Consider the following 17913-nt stretch of genomic DNA (forward strand, 5'->3'; position numbering starts at 1 on the left):
AACTAAACAAAGGGACAGAGGGAGCAAAATTGTAAAATTTGCATGGGGCACAATATGCATATCCTGCTTCCTTATTAACTTTTATCGATCTAAGGCTAATGCTTCACCAATTGCCCTTAAGTGGGGCAATTCATTAAGCAGTTAATGTCTGCTTTCCTGCCACATGGATTGCAGCATTTCTCATTTCTACTTAAAGGTACATACAGCATTCTTTAATTCATTCTATTTCTTTAATATAATTCATTTCACTTTCACAGTGTCTAGCCTTGGGGCTGTAGAGAAAAACTTGAAAATGTGACTCAAAAAGTCACCAACTGCAGACGATGTATAAGACAAAGCCCGAAGGCCACACCTATTGATTAGTAAAGTTCGTGCTTGTTAAACCAATCTCACAATTTTTAGGGCAAATCATGTGACTTTTGAATCCTTAGGGCTGGCACTGTACCTGGAACGGCTAAAGCAGCGGAGAATCCCAGCCCCTGGTACTGGCACTTCCCTGCCTGCTTGGCCCAGTGTGTCGCTCCTGTTTAACCATCATCTGTAGCCTGGGTCACCGGTAGGGTGACCAGATGTCCCGACTGTCCCGATATTCAACTGTCTGTCCCGCATCCCGACGGCGCCCTGCCCCCCTATGGGTCCCAATATTTTGTTTTTGTCATCTGGTCACCCTAGTCACCAGGCCAACGCCTAAGGAACCTCCATGGGCTACCCAGAGCAGAGCAGGTAGACGCTGCACCCTTTGATCTCTGGGGGGCGCCGCTCACCATTTAAGCGGGTTACTGAGCTAATCAGGAGGGGTATCTGTCACCAGGATCGGAGGGAAGACTGGGTTCTGAACCAATCAGAAACAATATCTGTTTCCAAGGGCGGAGGGAAGCCGAACCTCTGAGCCAATCAGAAGGTGTATCTGTCTCCAGAAGCGGAGGCGGGGCTCTGAGCCAATGAGAAAGAGTATCTATCTTCAGGAGCGGAGGGAAGGCGGGGCTCTTAACCAATCAGAAGGAGTATCTGTCTGCTGGAGCGGAGAGAAGACCGGGCTCTTAACCAATCAGAAACAGTATCTATCTCCAGGGGCGGAGGGAAGCCGAAGCTCTGATCCAATCAGAAGGGATATCTGTCTCCAAGGCTGGAAGGAAGGCGGGGCTCTGAGCCAATCAGAAGGAGTATCTGTCTCCAGGGCTGGAGAACCTGATTGGGATCGCGGGAGCGCGCACGCGCGACCTGTTGGCTGTAGCCGCGCGCGCTGTGTGCCGGGGCGGGGCAGAGTGTAAACACGGGTAGGCAGTCGTGGTGAGGAAGGTGCGTCTGTGGTGTAGCCGTTGGTCCAGGATACCGCTGCCTGGCCGGCCATGGCGGCCTCTCCTGTGGAGGTGGTCGGGCTGCCGAGCGAAGAGGTGAGGTTCGTTGCGCGGCCCCAGGTTGCCCGCTTTCCGGAAGGGAGGCGGGCGACAGCTCCTCTTTGCTCTCTCCATCCGCTTTCCTGCGTGGTGCCCGGACCCTCCCCCTGACAGGCCTCCTCTGTTGGCATGAGGGCCTGTGACTGTGAGTCCCTGTCGTGGGGGCCCTCCCCTGCCTGTGCCGGCCTCAGAGTGGTGCCGGGCGGTGTAGGCAGGAGAGGAGCCCAGGCTGTGGCTGCCGTGGGCTGGGGCTGTGCCGTGCCCTCTCGGGGCTGGCAGAAACCTACCTGTTAGGGGAAGGGGTGTGACAGATCTTGGGGCTGTCTGTAATCGTTTTCTTTGGCCTCTACCGAGTGGCTGCCGCCGCCACCCAGAGGTGTCTGCCTCCCTCCCTCTCTGAACGTGGCAGCAGGTCTCCCAGCGTCCGGCCCCGAGGGCGCTGGCTACCGGGTAGTCCTGTCATCCGCGATGGCCCCTCGAGCGAGGTGCTTGGGTTGGTAACCTGGTAACTTTCTCCTGTTGATAGACGTCCCAGTGATTAGCTGGATAAGAAAAATTAACCTCGTGTTATGAATGGTTTGTGGATTGCCTGCCTCTTTGAACAAAATCTGAAACCTTTCCTCCTCTCTTGGAAATCGGTAGTATACTTCCTAAATCTACCAAAGTCAATATTCCAACAATCTGAACTGATATCTGTTTGTAAACAATGCATAGGGAGGATGAGGGAGACTAGATGATCTGCTTTTTCTAAGCATGCTAAGAAACTTTAGGTTTGGGCTGTGCATTTTGTTTGGGTAGTGTTATCTTCGAATTTTAACTCTTGGGTAACGGACTGATTTTAGAAACTTATGTTCTGAGTTTGCAACCTGAAGGTGGTAATATATCCAGGTGGTTTAAACTTCACATATGTATGCAGGATGTAGATACTGGCTATCTGTGAGGAAGATAGTTGCAAATACTTCATGACTCTTTATTAGTGAACTTTTTAACTACTATTTTGTTTCAGTTGAAGGTAAGACCCTTGAAGTTTTCCAGTGGTTGATAAATTTAGGGGTACCACTCTTGTATACTATCTGTAATACACCTGTGAAATATGAGTGGGAACTAATTCCTTGAGGGACTTCTGGTGGCATACACTCTTGCCAAGAAGAAATGAACTCAACTTTTTTTTTCCCCTCCAGGTGTGTAGTGATTAAAAATTGTTTCCATTGGAGAGCACTTTGGTATCCTGTGTGAAATGCCTGGAGTGTTATCTTTGAGCCAACCGGGTATATTTTACCAAAGCTGACTTTGATCTACTCTTGTGTATCAGAACATATGCATGCTTTATGTAAATGTATTTACCTTGCAATTTTTGCCACTATTTGAGTGGTTCACAAACATTAATTCACTTTTACAAAACCCCTCTGAGGTAAGGGAGTGGTATTATCCACATTTTTACAGATGGGGGAACTAAGGCACTGAGATTAAGGTCTGAGGTATCCACTGATTTTTTTGGATGCTCAATTGGAGACATAGAGCTAGTCTATCTTGTGTACTGAATGAGGCAGGGGTCCTTTGGAAAAAGTAGTATGTGATCATGTAATCAAAGAATGTAACATGATACATACACACAAGGGGGTTGAATTAATGTTACACAAACCATCTTAATTCTGGCATTTCCTAACTTTTGAATGTTTGACTTTGTAACCTTAGTGTTGTTTTAATGTTTTTTCATGAGTAATCTTAGATATAGCTTCTCAAATCTCTCTATCCATTTCTTGCCCTCATCTACTTAGTATTACACTACTCACTGAACAGGAAAAAGACAAATGTGCAGATAATTCTTTTGCAAACGCTACTGTCTCAATATAGTTTAAAAAAAATCATGTTGACAAATTTCCTCTTACTCCACTTGTTAACCTTAAGCCACTGGCTTCTAATTTTCCCCAGGGGTGTTGAACCCCCGCTCAGCCCCAGACCCGACCCTGCCCCACCTCCACCTCTTCTCCCAACCCCCGACCCCACTCCTCTACTTTCCACCCCTGCCCTACCCCAGGCCCCATCCCCACTAGGCCCGTTCCCTCAAGGCCCCACCCCCACCTCTTCCCCGCCCCATTCTGCCCCTTCCCCCGAGTGCGCCCCGTCCCTGCTTCTCCCCCTCCTGACCAGTGCCTCCTGCACGCTGCTGAACAGTTGTTCCATGGCGTGCAGGATGCGCCGGGAGGAGTTAATTTGTGGGGACAGCAGGCGGGTGGGAGTGGGGGCTGCTGGTAGGTCTAAGCTTGGCTGCTGGTGGGTCTAAGCACTCACTAATTTTTTTCTGTGGGTGCTCCACAGAGTCTGCGCCTATGCCTTTTGCTAAAGAAAGCAATGCTTTCAAGTGCATTTTCCACCTCCAGGTGGAACTTTCTTTTACAATGCTTTTTGCCTGAGGCTGTTTTCGAAAATCATTCATAAGCTTTAGCTAGTGCAGAAAGAGGAGTCTGGCCTGTCTTTTTGAAATGGGTAGCTGTGTGCACACTCAATGTGTGCTCTGAAATTACTGTCTGCTTGGTTAGAGTGCAAATCCAGGTGATGGTTTGGAACTGTACATTTTTGTACAGACTGAAACATGACTGCCTCTCTACCAGGGTAGTGGTGATCCTGCTGACTTCTTAAATGTGCTTGCTTTAGTACTGGTGCAGTTCTTGATGAAAAGTCCTTGGCTGTGGGACTTGCTTCCTTCAGGTGGCACACAAAATCTCAGCCTTACTGACTTCTAGTCTTGCATTACTCACTTTCATTGGTCAAGCATTTGCTATCACTGGGTCACTTTAATCTGTTGAAGTAGTACAAGGGAAAAAATTTCTTGTCTGCTCTGCGTAGTTGAATCTGCCACAGTATGGAACGGCTTCTGTATGAGGAGAGATTAAGAAGACTGGGACTTTTCAGCTTGGAAAAGAGACTGCTAAGGGGAGATATGATTGAGGTCTATAAAATCATGAGTGCTATCGAAAGTAGATAAGGAAGTGTTGTTTACTACTTCTCATAACACAAGAACTAGGGGTTACCAAATGAAATTAATAGGCAGCAGGTTTAAAACAAACAAAAGGAAGTATTTCTTCACACAACGCACAGTCAACCTTTGGAACTCCTTGCCAGAGGATGTTGTGAAGGCCAAGACCATAACAGTGTTCAAAAAAGAACTGGATAAATTAATGGAGGATAGGTCCATCAATGGCTATTTGCCAGGATGGGCAGGAATGGTGTCCCTAGCATCTGTTTCCCAGAAGCTGGGAATGGGAGATGGGATGGATCACTTGATGATTACCTGTTCTCTTCATTCCCTCTGGGGCACCTGGCACTGGCCACAGTTGGAAAACAGGATATTGGGCTAGCAGGACCTTTGGTCTGACCCAGTAGGGCCATTCTTATGTAATGGGTGCAGCATATTTTAAAAGCAATCTACTAAAATTGAAGGGGAAAGGTATCAACTGGTGCTTACTTCTAGTGCCTAAATAGACATTACAGGAGCAATCTCAGTTGTGTAAGCTGAAAAAAGAAAGTGTTTCTTGCATATTTGTAGTATAACAAATGTTGTCCTACTACAGAAGTAGGGCTGGCAAAGAAGCCTGCCCAGAATGAGAAAATATGTATTCAACCAAAATGCCTCCCTTCTCTCCTACTGGAAGACCTTGAAAATAGATCTATAGCTACACAATGAAATTGTTTCCAGATGAATAATGACTTCATAGCCTATTTAGTTAAAGAAACTTATCAGAATTCTCTCCTATGTACTCTGCCTGGAGAGAACACTTCTGATCACTTGTTCATTAAGGACACTTTTTTGGCTTGTAAATTGCAGAGTATTTCAAAATTTCCAAAGCAGAACTCTATGGTGCCAAGACAGCAGATATTTTGAGCTCTTCGTGTTGCATTTCAGGGAACAGTTTAGTAATAGGACAATATGGTACATTTCCTGCTTCCATGCACTTCATAGTTCAGATCTTGCATCCACTTTTCAGAGGACTTCCATTACACGAAAGCTCATGTTTTCTGCAAATAGCAAAAGATGAGTGAACATCTGGCATTTCATGAATTCCAAAAAGTATTCACATCTAAATTTCTCATTCCTTAGCATATACTTCTTGACAATGTAGCTTATTCTTATGTTGCCCAGGGCCATCAGGCTAAAAGGTTTTTATTACCCAAAAACCAACAGAGTGCTCCGTGTTCCAGAGAATTTAAAAAGCAAAAAATAAACAAAGAAAAAATTAATCTCCCAATCCATTACTTATCTGTCTGAAACCAAGTAGACCTCTCCCCATTCTTTCTGTCTAGCAGAAGGACTTTCTTCTGCTCAACCTCTTTTCTACTTAATCCTGAGGCAGGTCACTGCTTCCACTACTACTCAGCCCATGTGGCAGGGCAAGGAGTCTGGGAACCAGTGGAGAGGAGGGGAGACTGATCTGACAAGGGTGCAGGGAAAGAACTGGGACTAGCTGGGCAAACAGACTGGGACAAGGAGCCAGGGGAAGTGTGGATGATGAGAATGGTTGAGAGCTCTGGGAAGGGAGGCTGGAACTGGGAGTTGGTGGACTGAGAACAAAACCAGTGGGTGGGGACTAGGAATACATGGGCGAGGAGATGGGGGAACAGGAGTAGGGCGGAACTGGGAAGGGGGAGACTTGGATGGAGGAGTCTGCAGGGGTGAGACTGAGACTTACTGGGGAAGGAATCTAGGATCAGAAGTCTGAGGAGTAGAGGCTAGAACTGGGACAAGGAGCCAGCGGTGGGACAGACAGCTTGGAGGGGACAAGGCAGAAGAGGTCAAGCTTGCAGGAATGGACAGAAGAGTCTCTGCCCGCTAAAGCACACACCCCTTCTGAGCCTAGGATGGATATCAAGATTCCTGAGGCTCACCATTCCTCTGCTGTCAGCAAATATCTGTGAAACCCATGAAATGTGCATCTCATCTCCCTGTAGTGCAAGTCCACATAAAAGTTAACTCACCTATTACTGCTGTCACTTACACCATTGGATGAAGTCTGAGGTCTGAGCCATGGATCAAAGGTTCCAGCTTTGCTGAAATCCAATGTAGTGTCAGTATGACACTACATGATGGAATTTGTTTTCCCCAGGTTTTTAAAAACCTGAGAAATTACACATACAACTACCCAACTTTAAGTTGGTCTCCCTGTGCATATGTATTATGATGAAGTCTAATTACATGATCACATACTATTTTTTTCCCCAGAACATCCAGGCCTCGTTCAGCGCACAGCAGAGAAAATGCTCATTTAATGAGCAGTTATTCAATATTTTTCTACTCGTAGTTTAATGTGTGGCCCAGTCCTTATTTACTTAACACTATCCAAACCCTGCTGTGAAGACAGAATTATTAATTTCCCTATGGGCAGTTCTTTGATGCTCACCACTACAGGATCTGAATGGTGCTCAAATAGTAATTACTTTCAAAATGCGCCTGTGAAATGAGTGGGTATTTGATCACACTTTACTGATTAAACTCAGAAGTATCCACTAACTTGGGGTGCCCGATTTGAGACCTGATTTTTGAGTACTTGGCATTATATAGGACTTGATAGGTTCAAATGACAGCTCCCACTGACTTCAGTTGCAAGTGCTCAGCACTTCTGCAAATCAGACCTTAAGGTCTCAAGTTAGGCACCAAGAAATTGAGGAACACGCAATTAGTCACCACCTGTGAAAAGCTTGGCTAATGTGACTTGTATAACATCGCAATGGAATTTGGTGGCAGAGGCAGACATAGAATCCAGTTTTTCATGATGGCATTCAACTGCCTTAACCGTGAGACCATCCTTTCTCTTCCTGAAATCCCCTACCTCATTTACTGTACAGCTTCCAACTTCTGCAGCAAATAACCCATGGGTCCTACAGTCGCCTTCACTACATAACATTGATTCATCCACAGAGCAGCTCCAACTTGTGCACTGAATGAGGCTGTGGTCCTGTGGAGAAAAATGTGGTCATGTAATTAAAGACTACATCATAATGCATATATACAAGGATGTCAAATTAAGGTTGCACAGGCAACCTTAATTCTGGCATTGCCTAGGTTTTGAATCCTTGACTTAATAACTTTAACATTTTAATGTATTTTGGGGTGTACTGTACCTATTGATAAATCAGTAAATAGTAATTGCTATAGATGTTATTGAATTGGAATTGCATTATAAGCCACTCATTTTTTTCACCTACCCAGAACTTTCTGAAAACCTCTTGGTCTGAAACGTTCCTTGCTTAATCTCAACCTTGAGATGACGTTTGAACACCAAGGGAGGAGAAACTGCTGTCACTGAGTGCGCCGAGATAGAGAAGAGCTGCATTCAGATATTTAGACAAAACTCAAGAATGCTTTTGGAAGGAGAAACTGCTTTTCTCCTCCCTTGGTGTTCACACCTCAACTGCTAAAGGAGGGCCTCATCCTCCCTGATTGAACTAACCTCGTTATCTCTAGACTGATTCTTGCCTGCATATTTATACCTGCCTCTGGAAATTTCTACTACATGCATCTGAGGAAGTGGGTATTCACCCACGAAAGCTTATGCTCTAATACGTCTGTTAGAGTCCTGTGGCACCTTATATACTTAGTCTGGATCTGTAAAAAGCGACAAACACGGCTACACCTCTGATAGCTGTTATGAATACATACATACCCTTTGGCTGCAGACAGGAAACAAAGTTGAAACATTTGCTGACTGTTTTTAGGCTTGGAAATTCCTATGGAGTGATAGAATTTATTAATCTGTGATTTCTGGGTTCATTTTCAAAATGCAAGCTCCTTACAGGTTAAGTGTTGGCTAGATTAAGTGAGTTAATGACTTGAGAAGCATGCTGGAAAAGGCACTCCATAAATTTATATTGTAAAAAGATTTTTATGCTAGCAATAAATGAGTGTAACTCATGCCATACAGTGATCTTAGACTTGGTGCATTTCTGGCATGCAATTTCATAATGGTGTTTAGCGATTTATAGAGACAAGGTGGATGAGGTCATATCTTTTATTGGAGCAACTTCTGTTGGTGAAAGAGAGACACTTTCACGCTTATACAGTGTGGTGTTGGTTTTTTTGTTTAAGTTGCACAGAGTCTGAGCCCAGGTCAGCTGACTTGGGCTTGTGGGGCTCAAGTGGTGGGGCCATAGAATTGCAGTGTAGATGTTTGGGCTGAAGCCTCCCTGAGAAGCTCCCTGCCAGGGAAAGGTACTCTGTATCCTCACTAAGCACCAGGTGGAACAGATTGTTTAGCATAAGTAGTTCACCTTGAATGGTCTCTTACAATGCATGTTAAAATCTCTGCAGTTATAGGACAAAAAAGGGGGTTAGTGGGTTGCAGATTGTTGTAATAAGTCATAAATCCAGTGTCCTAAATCCATTAATTTTAGTGTCTAGCAAAGTTATGACTACTTTATGAAATTAGGCAATTTGTCTCTCTCCTTAGAGATCACCGCATCTACTTATCCAAAACATACCTTGTGTAAAGCCAGCTCCTGAATCCTTAGTTCATTCTCTTGTTATCTTTTTCTGCCACTCTTTGAATATCCTTGTGTACTGCAGTACACAGAACACTTCTTGAGTCTAGATTCTGTTCTCTTCCCTTCACCAGCACCCCAATTTCCATGCTCTAACTCAGTTTATTCTGTTGTGCTCTCCATCAAACTTTGTGAACTTTTAAATTGTTAGCATGTTTTCTCACTTGAGCTTTCAATACTCACACATCAGAAAAATAGCAGAGTGGGTCTTGGCGGCTATGCTCTTATCTTTATACTGTGTGCAGACTATGACGATCTTAGTAATTCACATCATATTGACTTTAATACGTAATCTGTCATGCTTTTGATTAATTACTGCACTGTTTGATTTGTTATCTTTTATTTTAATACTGTTTTGAAACTGCATTTGTTGGCTAGGTTTAGTGGTGACTGTTTCTTGACCTATGCAAATAGGGGGGAAAATAAGAACATGATTAGAACTAAAGAATAACAGGATGTTTTCACCTCAAGCCATTGTTTCATTACCAGCTAAGATCAGTGCAAGACTTAGACATTTTAAATTTTTAAGAGGACGATGTAGAATAGCCAACATTAAACACTGATCTACTTTAAAACTGCTTGATTTATGCTAGATTTTAAATATATTTTCAAACCAAATTCCCTATTCTGCTCTTGATGGCTTATAATACCTTGTGTGAATTCCTTCTGTAGTAGGAGTATTGAGAAAGCAAAGCTGTGAAAACGTTGCACTCTGAGTTAAAAGCATGATGCCAGATGAAATACCTGCTCTTTGTGGAAGCTGTTCTAATATGTAACCTTTTGTGCAGCCTTTTTCTTGAACATTTTCTACTCTGTACTTAGAACTTTTTAAAACTCATCTTTAATTTCAAACATTATACCCATTCACTACTTAGACATGTCTAGAAAACAATGATGGTATATATGCTGTGGCATTTAAATGCCTGTCAGAGTTTATAACTGTCAATACATTGTAGTCATCACTATAAAGGTACTAGTTACGGGTTCAGTTTCTCTCAGTAGCTATTGATGAGGCTACTAATGTGGATAGCCAGTTCCAACTCTGCTACAGAGTACTGTGGAATCAAGATGGGCCAAAGAGTACTTACAGTGACATGGAGTCTTCATAGTCACTGGAATAGCTAATGGTATATTTGTAGAGCAGTGGTTCTCAGCATTTCTAGACTACCATAGCCCTTTCAGGAATCTGATTTGTCTTGCATACCTCAAGTTTCACCTCACTTAAAAACTACTTGCCTACAAAATCAGACATAAAAATACAAAAGTGTCACAGCACAGTATTACTGAAAAAATGCTTATTTTCTCATTTTGTCTGTATTAAATTTTAGTTTGTACTGACTTCACTAGTGCTTTTTACATAGCCATGTTGTAAAACTAGGCAAATACCTAGATGAGTTGATGTACCCCCGGAAGACCTCTGTGTACCCCCAGAGGTACATATACCCCTCGTTGAGAACCCACTGTTCTACAGCTTTGCAAAGAGTAGACTTAACTTACTATTCACCAATTCCTTTTTCTACTTGGGGGATTTAATATCTCTGACCCTTCCAGTGATTGCCCTAAAAATATATTCAGCTTGATAGTAAGCACATCTTGTGTGCCAATTGCTGGCTGGATTTGAGGAGTATTCTCAAATATCATGTTCTGCATAGAAAATGCCTTCTGCTTAATTGAATGCTTAATTCACTAAATTCCTCTTGCTGCTTTAGTCAAAACAGTACAGTAGCTCTCTAGCAGACACCAGGAATAAATATGCTGAGACGGGTGCTAGAAAGATACGTTACTGTTGATTTTTTTCCCCCATGCTACCAGTCTGACTCTCTTCTGAAAGTTAATAGCTGAAAACAATCTTTATCTGTATTGCAAAATACCTCCGATACCTGCCAACACTAATTGCTGTCACTACAGGTACTGCAGGAATGTTCAATGTCTGAAATAAGACCTATATCAGCATTTATTTTCATGGGACTTTTACGAATTTAGACCTGGGTGCTGCTAAACTTCCAACATGAAGCATGGCATCTTCATGACTATCCTGTTTTGCTGGTGAGCCATTAACTCACATATTGTACAGCTTCTAATTGTTGTTAGTCACATGACCTGGTAAAATTTGAAAAAGTTTTGTTTACTTCTATACACATGTAAGCTTTTCCCTTTACTAGTATAGTTGACAGTTTAGAATTGCCTTTGTTTACCAGTTAGAGGTCTCTAGTGTCTGATCAACGAGCATCCCATACAATGTTCAGCTGTTTCATGGTACTGTCAGTATTCTGATAGACTGAGCTAGTAGCTTTATCTGTAGTTAAGGTTGCCTAACACTTCCTATCATAAGTTTTTTTTTTTTGTTTTTTTTTTATTTGCTTATAATGCTGCCAAACTTTAACTATGTAGGCTGATATCTTCCACATTTGCTGTCAGCCTCAGGATGAACTTGTTTTAGAAAGCTTTAGTTAAAACAGATCAGTAGTTTTGAAGTATGAAAAGAAACCTATCAGTACTTGATTTGTTAAAACCATTTTTAAGGTGAGTTTTGCCAACAGACTGAAAGTAGTTGAGGTGTGTGGAATATTTATTTTAAATTGGTAGAGGGGTGTGTGTGTCTATATATATATATATATAAATATAAGCATAACCGCAAGGTTAGCTTTCTCCAAATACCATTCTACATTAGTCCTATTTTTGTGTGTGTAGATCAGTTTATGCTGACTCTTGGATTTGCATGGTTTCTAAAGAAAGGAATTTCAAATTTATTTTGTGAAGAGTGCCAAATACCTTTCACAATTATGATCTATGGATCTGTACATACACTTAAGTCCTAATACCAACCTCAGTGAAATCCAACCCATACAAATGAGAAATGGTGCTTTTCAGTGTCTGCCAACTCTCTGACAGAAGCTTGGAGCTTGCAGAGCTCAACACCAGTTTTCCTCTGCATTACTAATGCAGATGCATGATTCTGCAGTATTTGCACAGCTTAAGGGAGTACTGCTACAGTCAGGGCCGGCTCTAGGCACCAGCAAAACAAGCTGGTGCTTGGGGCGGCACATTTTTAGGGGTGGCATGGCCGGCGCCAGAATGCCGCCCCTAAAAATGTGCTGCGGCCGCCCTAGCTCACCTCCGCTGCTGCTGCCTGGGAGGGAGGGGGAGATCCCGAGCGGCCGCGGCACGGGTGCCGCTTCTCCCCCTCCCTCCTAGGCTTGAGAGCCTGGGGGGAGGAGGCAGGGCTGGGGATTTGGGGAAGGGGCGGAGTTGAGGCGGGGTCGGGTAATTAAAAAACGGGGGGGGCGGGGGCGTCCAAAATTGTTTTTGCTTTGGGCGGCAAAAATCCTAGAGCTGGCCCTGGCTACAGTTGGGATCACAATGAGGGATCACAATTTACTCACCTGCGTAGGGCCCCAGAATAACTAGGGACAGCCCTGCTTGCATCTCTAAGAACACAAGACTGTTCAGAAAGTTGCCAGTCGGGATAGTCTTTCCTCACTACTGGGTTACCATTGGTGATATTGAAATGCCAGTAGTGATTCTGGGGTACCCAGCTGACCTCTTGCTCCCCTGGCTCATGAAGCTGTATTCTGACCATCTTAATAGCACCAATGAATGATTCAACTATTGGCTCAGCAAGTGCAGAATAATCGGTGAATGTACTTTTGGTAGGTGGAAGGGGTGCTGGAATTTTTACTCACTAGATTTGATCTCTGTGAGGAAAAACATTCTAGTGGTTATAGCTTCATGTTGTATACTGCTTAATATCTGATTGGCAAAGGGGGGAAGCTGCCTCACGCTGGAGGGTGAGGTTGACCTGCTGTCTGCTGAATTTGAACATCCAGAAGGCTATTAGAAGAGCCAACCATGGAGCTCTGTGGCTGAGGGAGGCTTTACTGTGGCTGACTAGTAAAGTACTCTTTTAGAGTTCTGTTATTTTTCTGTGAAATAGTGTCTTGTGTACTTTAGATTTTATGTTGGTAGTAGGGTGACCATATTTCCCAAAGGGAAAATGGGACACCATGTGGGGCTAGGTCAAGCCCTCTTTCCCCCAGTGTGCAGGCCTGTCCCTAGCCGCACACAGGACAGGTGTCACTGTTCACCAGAGACCTGATTGTCCCCCCACGCGCGGGGCTGGGCCTGTTGTTGCTGGCATTGTCCCCCTGCATGGGGCTGGCATCGATGCACACCCCCCCACACACACATTCCTCTGCACTGGAGTGTTTTGACAAAAGTGGGTCTTTGTCCCATTTGCGCTTGCCAGCTTGATCAGTTGGCAAGAGCAAATGGGACAAATGCCCACTTTTGCCAAAAAAGTCAGGATAGGGTTTAAAAAAGGGACTGTCCTGGCCAAAACGGGACGTATGGTCACCGTAGTTGGTAGGGTCTTTGCCTTCTGCTATGAGTTCCATAATACTTGAAGTACATTCATAAATATCACTGGCCTTTTGCCTTCTGCTGTATATTCCGCAACCCCTGGTGTAAACTCATAAAAATACTCTGGCTTTCTAAAAAATAGAACTTGAGTTTTGTTAACTGTTGTTTGGCATACAATAAAATCCAAATAAAAACAAACAAGGTTAAAAGCTTTTGGCAACAGTCCCTAGTGAAAAAGAAATAAACAGTAAACATCGATGCCCATGTATGTAAGCAGTAGTTCAGTGAAGTTCATTGTGGCTGTATATACACCAATCTGTGATTTTTTTTTTCACAGGTCTGCATGTGTGTAGCTACGGTTCTTATCCTGCAGTGTGGTGGAAGAAGTAAGGATATACGCCACAGTGCCATGTGGAATGCTGGGGGGTGTAAGGAGCAGTAGCCAAGGAGTTGTCAATGACTGCAAAGGTTGCTGAGTGTGATCTTTGGGCTATAGGTCAACCATGCTCTGCAACTCTTGTGTACGTTGCCTGAGCAACCCCATTATGTCATGGTGCATTTCCCACTCTCAGTGCAGCAACCACTCTATTCTCAGTCTTTCCTCCTCTTTTGTATTCTAAAGGGTCCTCTAAGATCTTTGATCATGGTCCAAGACAATTGTGGCTTGAAGGATCTTGCAGAACATCACCTCCCTAGTCCTCTTCTTTCTCATTCTGATCAGGGTCAGACATTCAGCAGGTGTAGAGCTGGGGGAGACTCCTCAAGGCCACAGCGCCAGAGGCTGCTGATAAAAATGAATAGATACACTATTCGATTTGCGGTCAACGAAGGGGGGGGTGTCTCAAAACTCCCTTTACGAGACTCCCCCAAATACCCTTAATAAGAAATGCTTATTGACCCTGTAGCTTCGGAGCACCTTGCTACAGACTTCTCTCAAGCTCAAAATCATGGTGAATGTGGCGTGGTGGGGGGGAATAAAGTCACATGTTGCTATATGGTTTGTCCCCCTCCCTCAGTACAGATACAGGAAAATGATAGTAAATATATTGACACTGTTTTCACAGGCAATGATTTTTGGCTTATATCTCTCACTTGATGGTGACAGAGGCACAAAGCCCAGCTGTCATAAAGTCACCTTGCCCCTAGCCTGTTAACTCCTGTGGTGCTAGCCAAAGAGTGGTGTGGTAAAGTGTCCTATCCTGGAGGAAGAAACAGGGCTGCCATCCATAGAAATCATCAGGAATGGATTGCAGAGTATCTACATGAAAGCTTCATTGAGATCGCTAGAGGATAAGAGGCAGACATTGCTATTCTGATAAACAGAGTACTCCACATAGGCCCCTGTGTAGCACAACAAGCCAAAGAAATGAAAAGTGGAGGCTGATTCTACCTCTGTTTGTTGTACCTGTACCCAAGCACATGATGCTCACCTAATGTGGATTGTGTAACCAGACTGCCATACAACTCTTTTTAGAATGTCTTCTCTAACCTTTTATTTTCTCACTTTATCCCAGTAAAACAATGAAAAATCAATCAGTTTGTCTTAACTTGCAAATAGGCCAGGTGCCATTTTTATATGAGAACAAAGGCCCTGGGAAGAATGGAGGGGGAGAAGGTTTGTGGGAAAGGAAAACAAATAAACAAAAAACATACTGCAAGGAATAGTTCATGTACACACTTATCCAAGCTCCCTCCCCCTTTGTCAGAGGGCTCATCTGCGCTTCCCTGGCAGGACTGGCTAGACTCCTGGAGTCTCAAACAGTTCTAGGCTCTCAGCATTTTTTGAGTCCACTGCCCTCTACTCCCTGCCATGAACAGCAAGGAGGAGGGTCGCTATCATAGACATCAACTAGGGATGTAAATATTGTTTAAAAAGTTAACCAGTTAAACTATTAAAATTATATCCTGGGGTCGGCCAGCAGATGCGGGCCACCAAAGGCTGGAGATTAACAGTTAGGCTGGGTTAACCGATAAGACCAATGCTTACCGGTTAACCGTTTACTATTTTACATCCCTAGTATCAACAGTCATCTGCAGGGTACCAATGGGGTGACTTCTAAGTCTGGCATGCGGTTTGTTGGGTAAGCAGCAGGTCTGCAGTGCAGCACCAGGTCTTGTGTTGCTCTTCCTTGCTTTGTGGTATGCCTAGCATAGTTCCTTCACTTTCCATGCTGCACTGCTGCTGATCCCTGTCATGCCCCATTGCCAGCATCAACCTGCTCAATCTACTCATAAAGTTGTTGTTTCTGTAAGTGAGCCATAGCTGTACTTGCACAGCCTCTTCTTCCCACAGGCCAAGGAGATCCTGTACTACTTCCCTTTTCCACGCTGGAATACATCTAATAGCTCTGTGTGTGCGTGTAGCTGGCATGGTCAGTTGAGCAATTGGATGCAAACAACAAAGGTGAACTGCTGGTTCTGCTCACCAAGGTGGACAATAAGGAAAAGGCATTTCAAATGTATGTGGGGGGGGGGGGGCTGAAAGGAGATGGTGGCAGGAAAACAGGTGTCCAGCCTCTGTGACCCCAGGGCACTGGAGATTGTGACTGGAATGATCACTCTTGCAAGGGACAGAGGCATTGTGGAATGCGTGCTGGAGGACTGTTAGTCGATACAATTAATGCAGTGTCTACTCATACTGTGTTGACCTTACTAGGATGACCATAGCTCTGTGCTGCTCTGAGATGTGGTGTTACTATGTCACTGTAACGGGCTGCTTACCAGGTGGGAGACCAATTTAAGTGTAGCCACATGTATAACTAAGTTGATGCAAGTGGATTTGTGTCGACCTAACTTGGTCGTGTTGACCAGGCCTTTGATCCTACCCCATCATGGACTTCTCTCCCACGCCATTCCACTACTAAAGATTTTCAGAAGAGGGTGGTCTTGGATGAAACCATCATGGGCAACTGACTTGTCGTGACTAATACAGGTTAGTTGTAGCCATGTCAGTCCCAGGATATTAAAGAGACAAAGTGGGTGAGGTAATATCTTTTATTGAGCCTATTTCTGTGGGTGAGAAAGAGAAGCTTTTGAGCCACATAGAGCTCTTCTTCAGGTCTGGGACCCCAGTTAGTGCAATAAAAGATATCTTGCCCACCTTGTCTCTTGTAGTGACCAATACAGAACTCTACCTGTGGCCAACAAATCTGCTTTTGGAGAATGTGGGTGTTTATTACTGCCTAATCTTCCAGTTTTAACAGTGCGAATATGGTGTTACTATACCATTTCTTTCCTCTTTTTTTTTTCTCCCCCCCCCCCCCCCCCCCCGATTAAACTCTATGTACTGTATATAAATTTTGGCTCTTGGGACAGAATCCATGAAGCCCCTTAAGATCTTAATTTCCATTGAAATCAATGGACATTAGGAAACTGAATACAAATTAGGAGCCTAAATTCCTTTGTGGATTTTATTTTTGGCACCCAAGTTTTTATGTAACCAAACTTCATTTTAACCACACAAAGCAACAAACTGTAATAGGTCTCCAGTTTTCAAAATGCTGTCACAGGTTGTGCCTTTTCAAGAGTTCTTTGGGCTACAAAATCTTCTGAGACTGCATCTTCACCAAGTGTTAAAGTTAAGACTGGTAATGTGCAGGCCTAGTCATTCAGGTGAATAAAAATACTTGAACTACTTAAAAATATTTCAGTGCAAGCTTTATTTCCTTTTCTGAGAAGCTGTATATGCTGGAATTTGTTGAATTTCGTCTCTCTTAAGCGTATCAAACTATTGCATAAACTCAGACTTGTCTTGGGTTATTAAATGCATGACGTGAAATGCCATTCATTCTTTGTTAATTCTTGTATTGAAGCTTTATTGATAAAGAATACATTGTTTATACCAACAGTCTAGTATATTCAGACTGCCGTACTTAGCTTTGTATATTTACTAGGTTAATCTAGTATTAGGTCATGAGCTCTTGACTGATTACACTCTGCGCTTTTTTTTTTTTTTGAGACTCCCTCTTTGAACTGTTCAACGAACTGTCAAGTCTAATACCTGGTGGTTCTGTTTTTATGATGATAGAAATGAGTGAAGCACCAAAATCTATTGTAGCTAATATGTTTAACAGACTTGGGGGAGAGGCAAAAAATAGCATAATATAGTTAGTTGTTGTAGCTTTGCAAAGAGGGTCCCGAGCCTACTGAGGGATTTGTTTTGGTGGCTCCTGAAATGGGAGAGGGCAAAAGGACAGCATAGCCTGGGTCCTGCAAGATTTCCAGTCCCCCACAGGACTTCTGGGGTAGGCTTGAGATCTCACCAAGGTTTGGCGCCATAAAGTCTTGAGGGATTTCGCATGAGATTTGGATCCATGATAAGAGTCGTGCTCAGAGCCACTTGCTGTTTGCTGATTTCCAATAGTTTAATCCACCCTCCCGCCTTCTAGGTCACTGCGGGCTGTGACTGTTGCCTGCTTTGGGTCTGGAAAGGAATTTTTCACTATACCAACAGATTGGCCAATGCTGGTTGGGGTTTTTGCCTTTCTTGTAGCAGAACCTCAAGGCTGAGTTTTGGGCTACTGAATGGCTAGAATTCTCCTCCTCCCAGAGGTCACAGTTTGGACCGATGTGAGTCATAACTTTTGGCAGGTGCCCAGTGCAGGAACTTACTGGTTTAGGCTCC

The 17913-nt window shown here is 43.8% G+C and overlaps 1 protein-coding gene across 1 annotated transcript in view; it reads left to right on the top strand.

The window, feature by feature from the left end:
• The first annotated feature begins 1233 nt into the window (after window positions 1-1233).
• The window catches only part of NEDD4 (NEDD4 E3 ubiquitin protein ligase), a 110150-nt gene continuing 93470 nt past the window's right edge, over window positions 1234-17913 (top strand). The window contains exon 1 of the mRNA XM_065412592.1: window positions 1234-1394. Coding sequence (XP_065268664.1) covers window positions 1350-1394 — 45 coding nt within the window. The 5' untranslated portion in view covers window positions 1234-1349. The remainder of the gene's footprint in view (window positions 1395-17913) is intronic.

This window comes from Emys orbicularis, chromosome 10 (assembly GCF_028017835.1).
Source record: "Emys orbicularis isolate rEmyOrb1 chromosome 10, rEmyOrb1.hap1, whole genome shotgun sequence".
Lineage (NCBI taxonomy): Eukaryota > Metazoa > Chordata > Testudines > Emydidae > Emys > Emys orbicularis.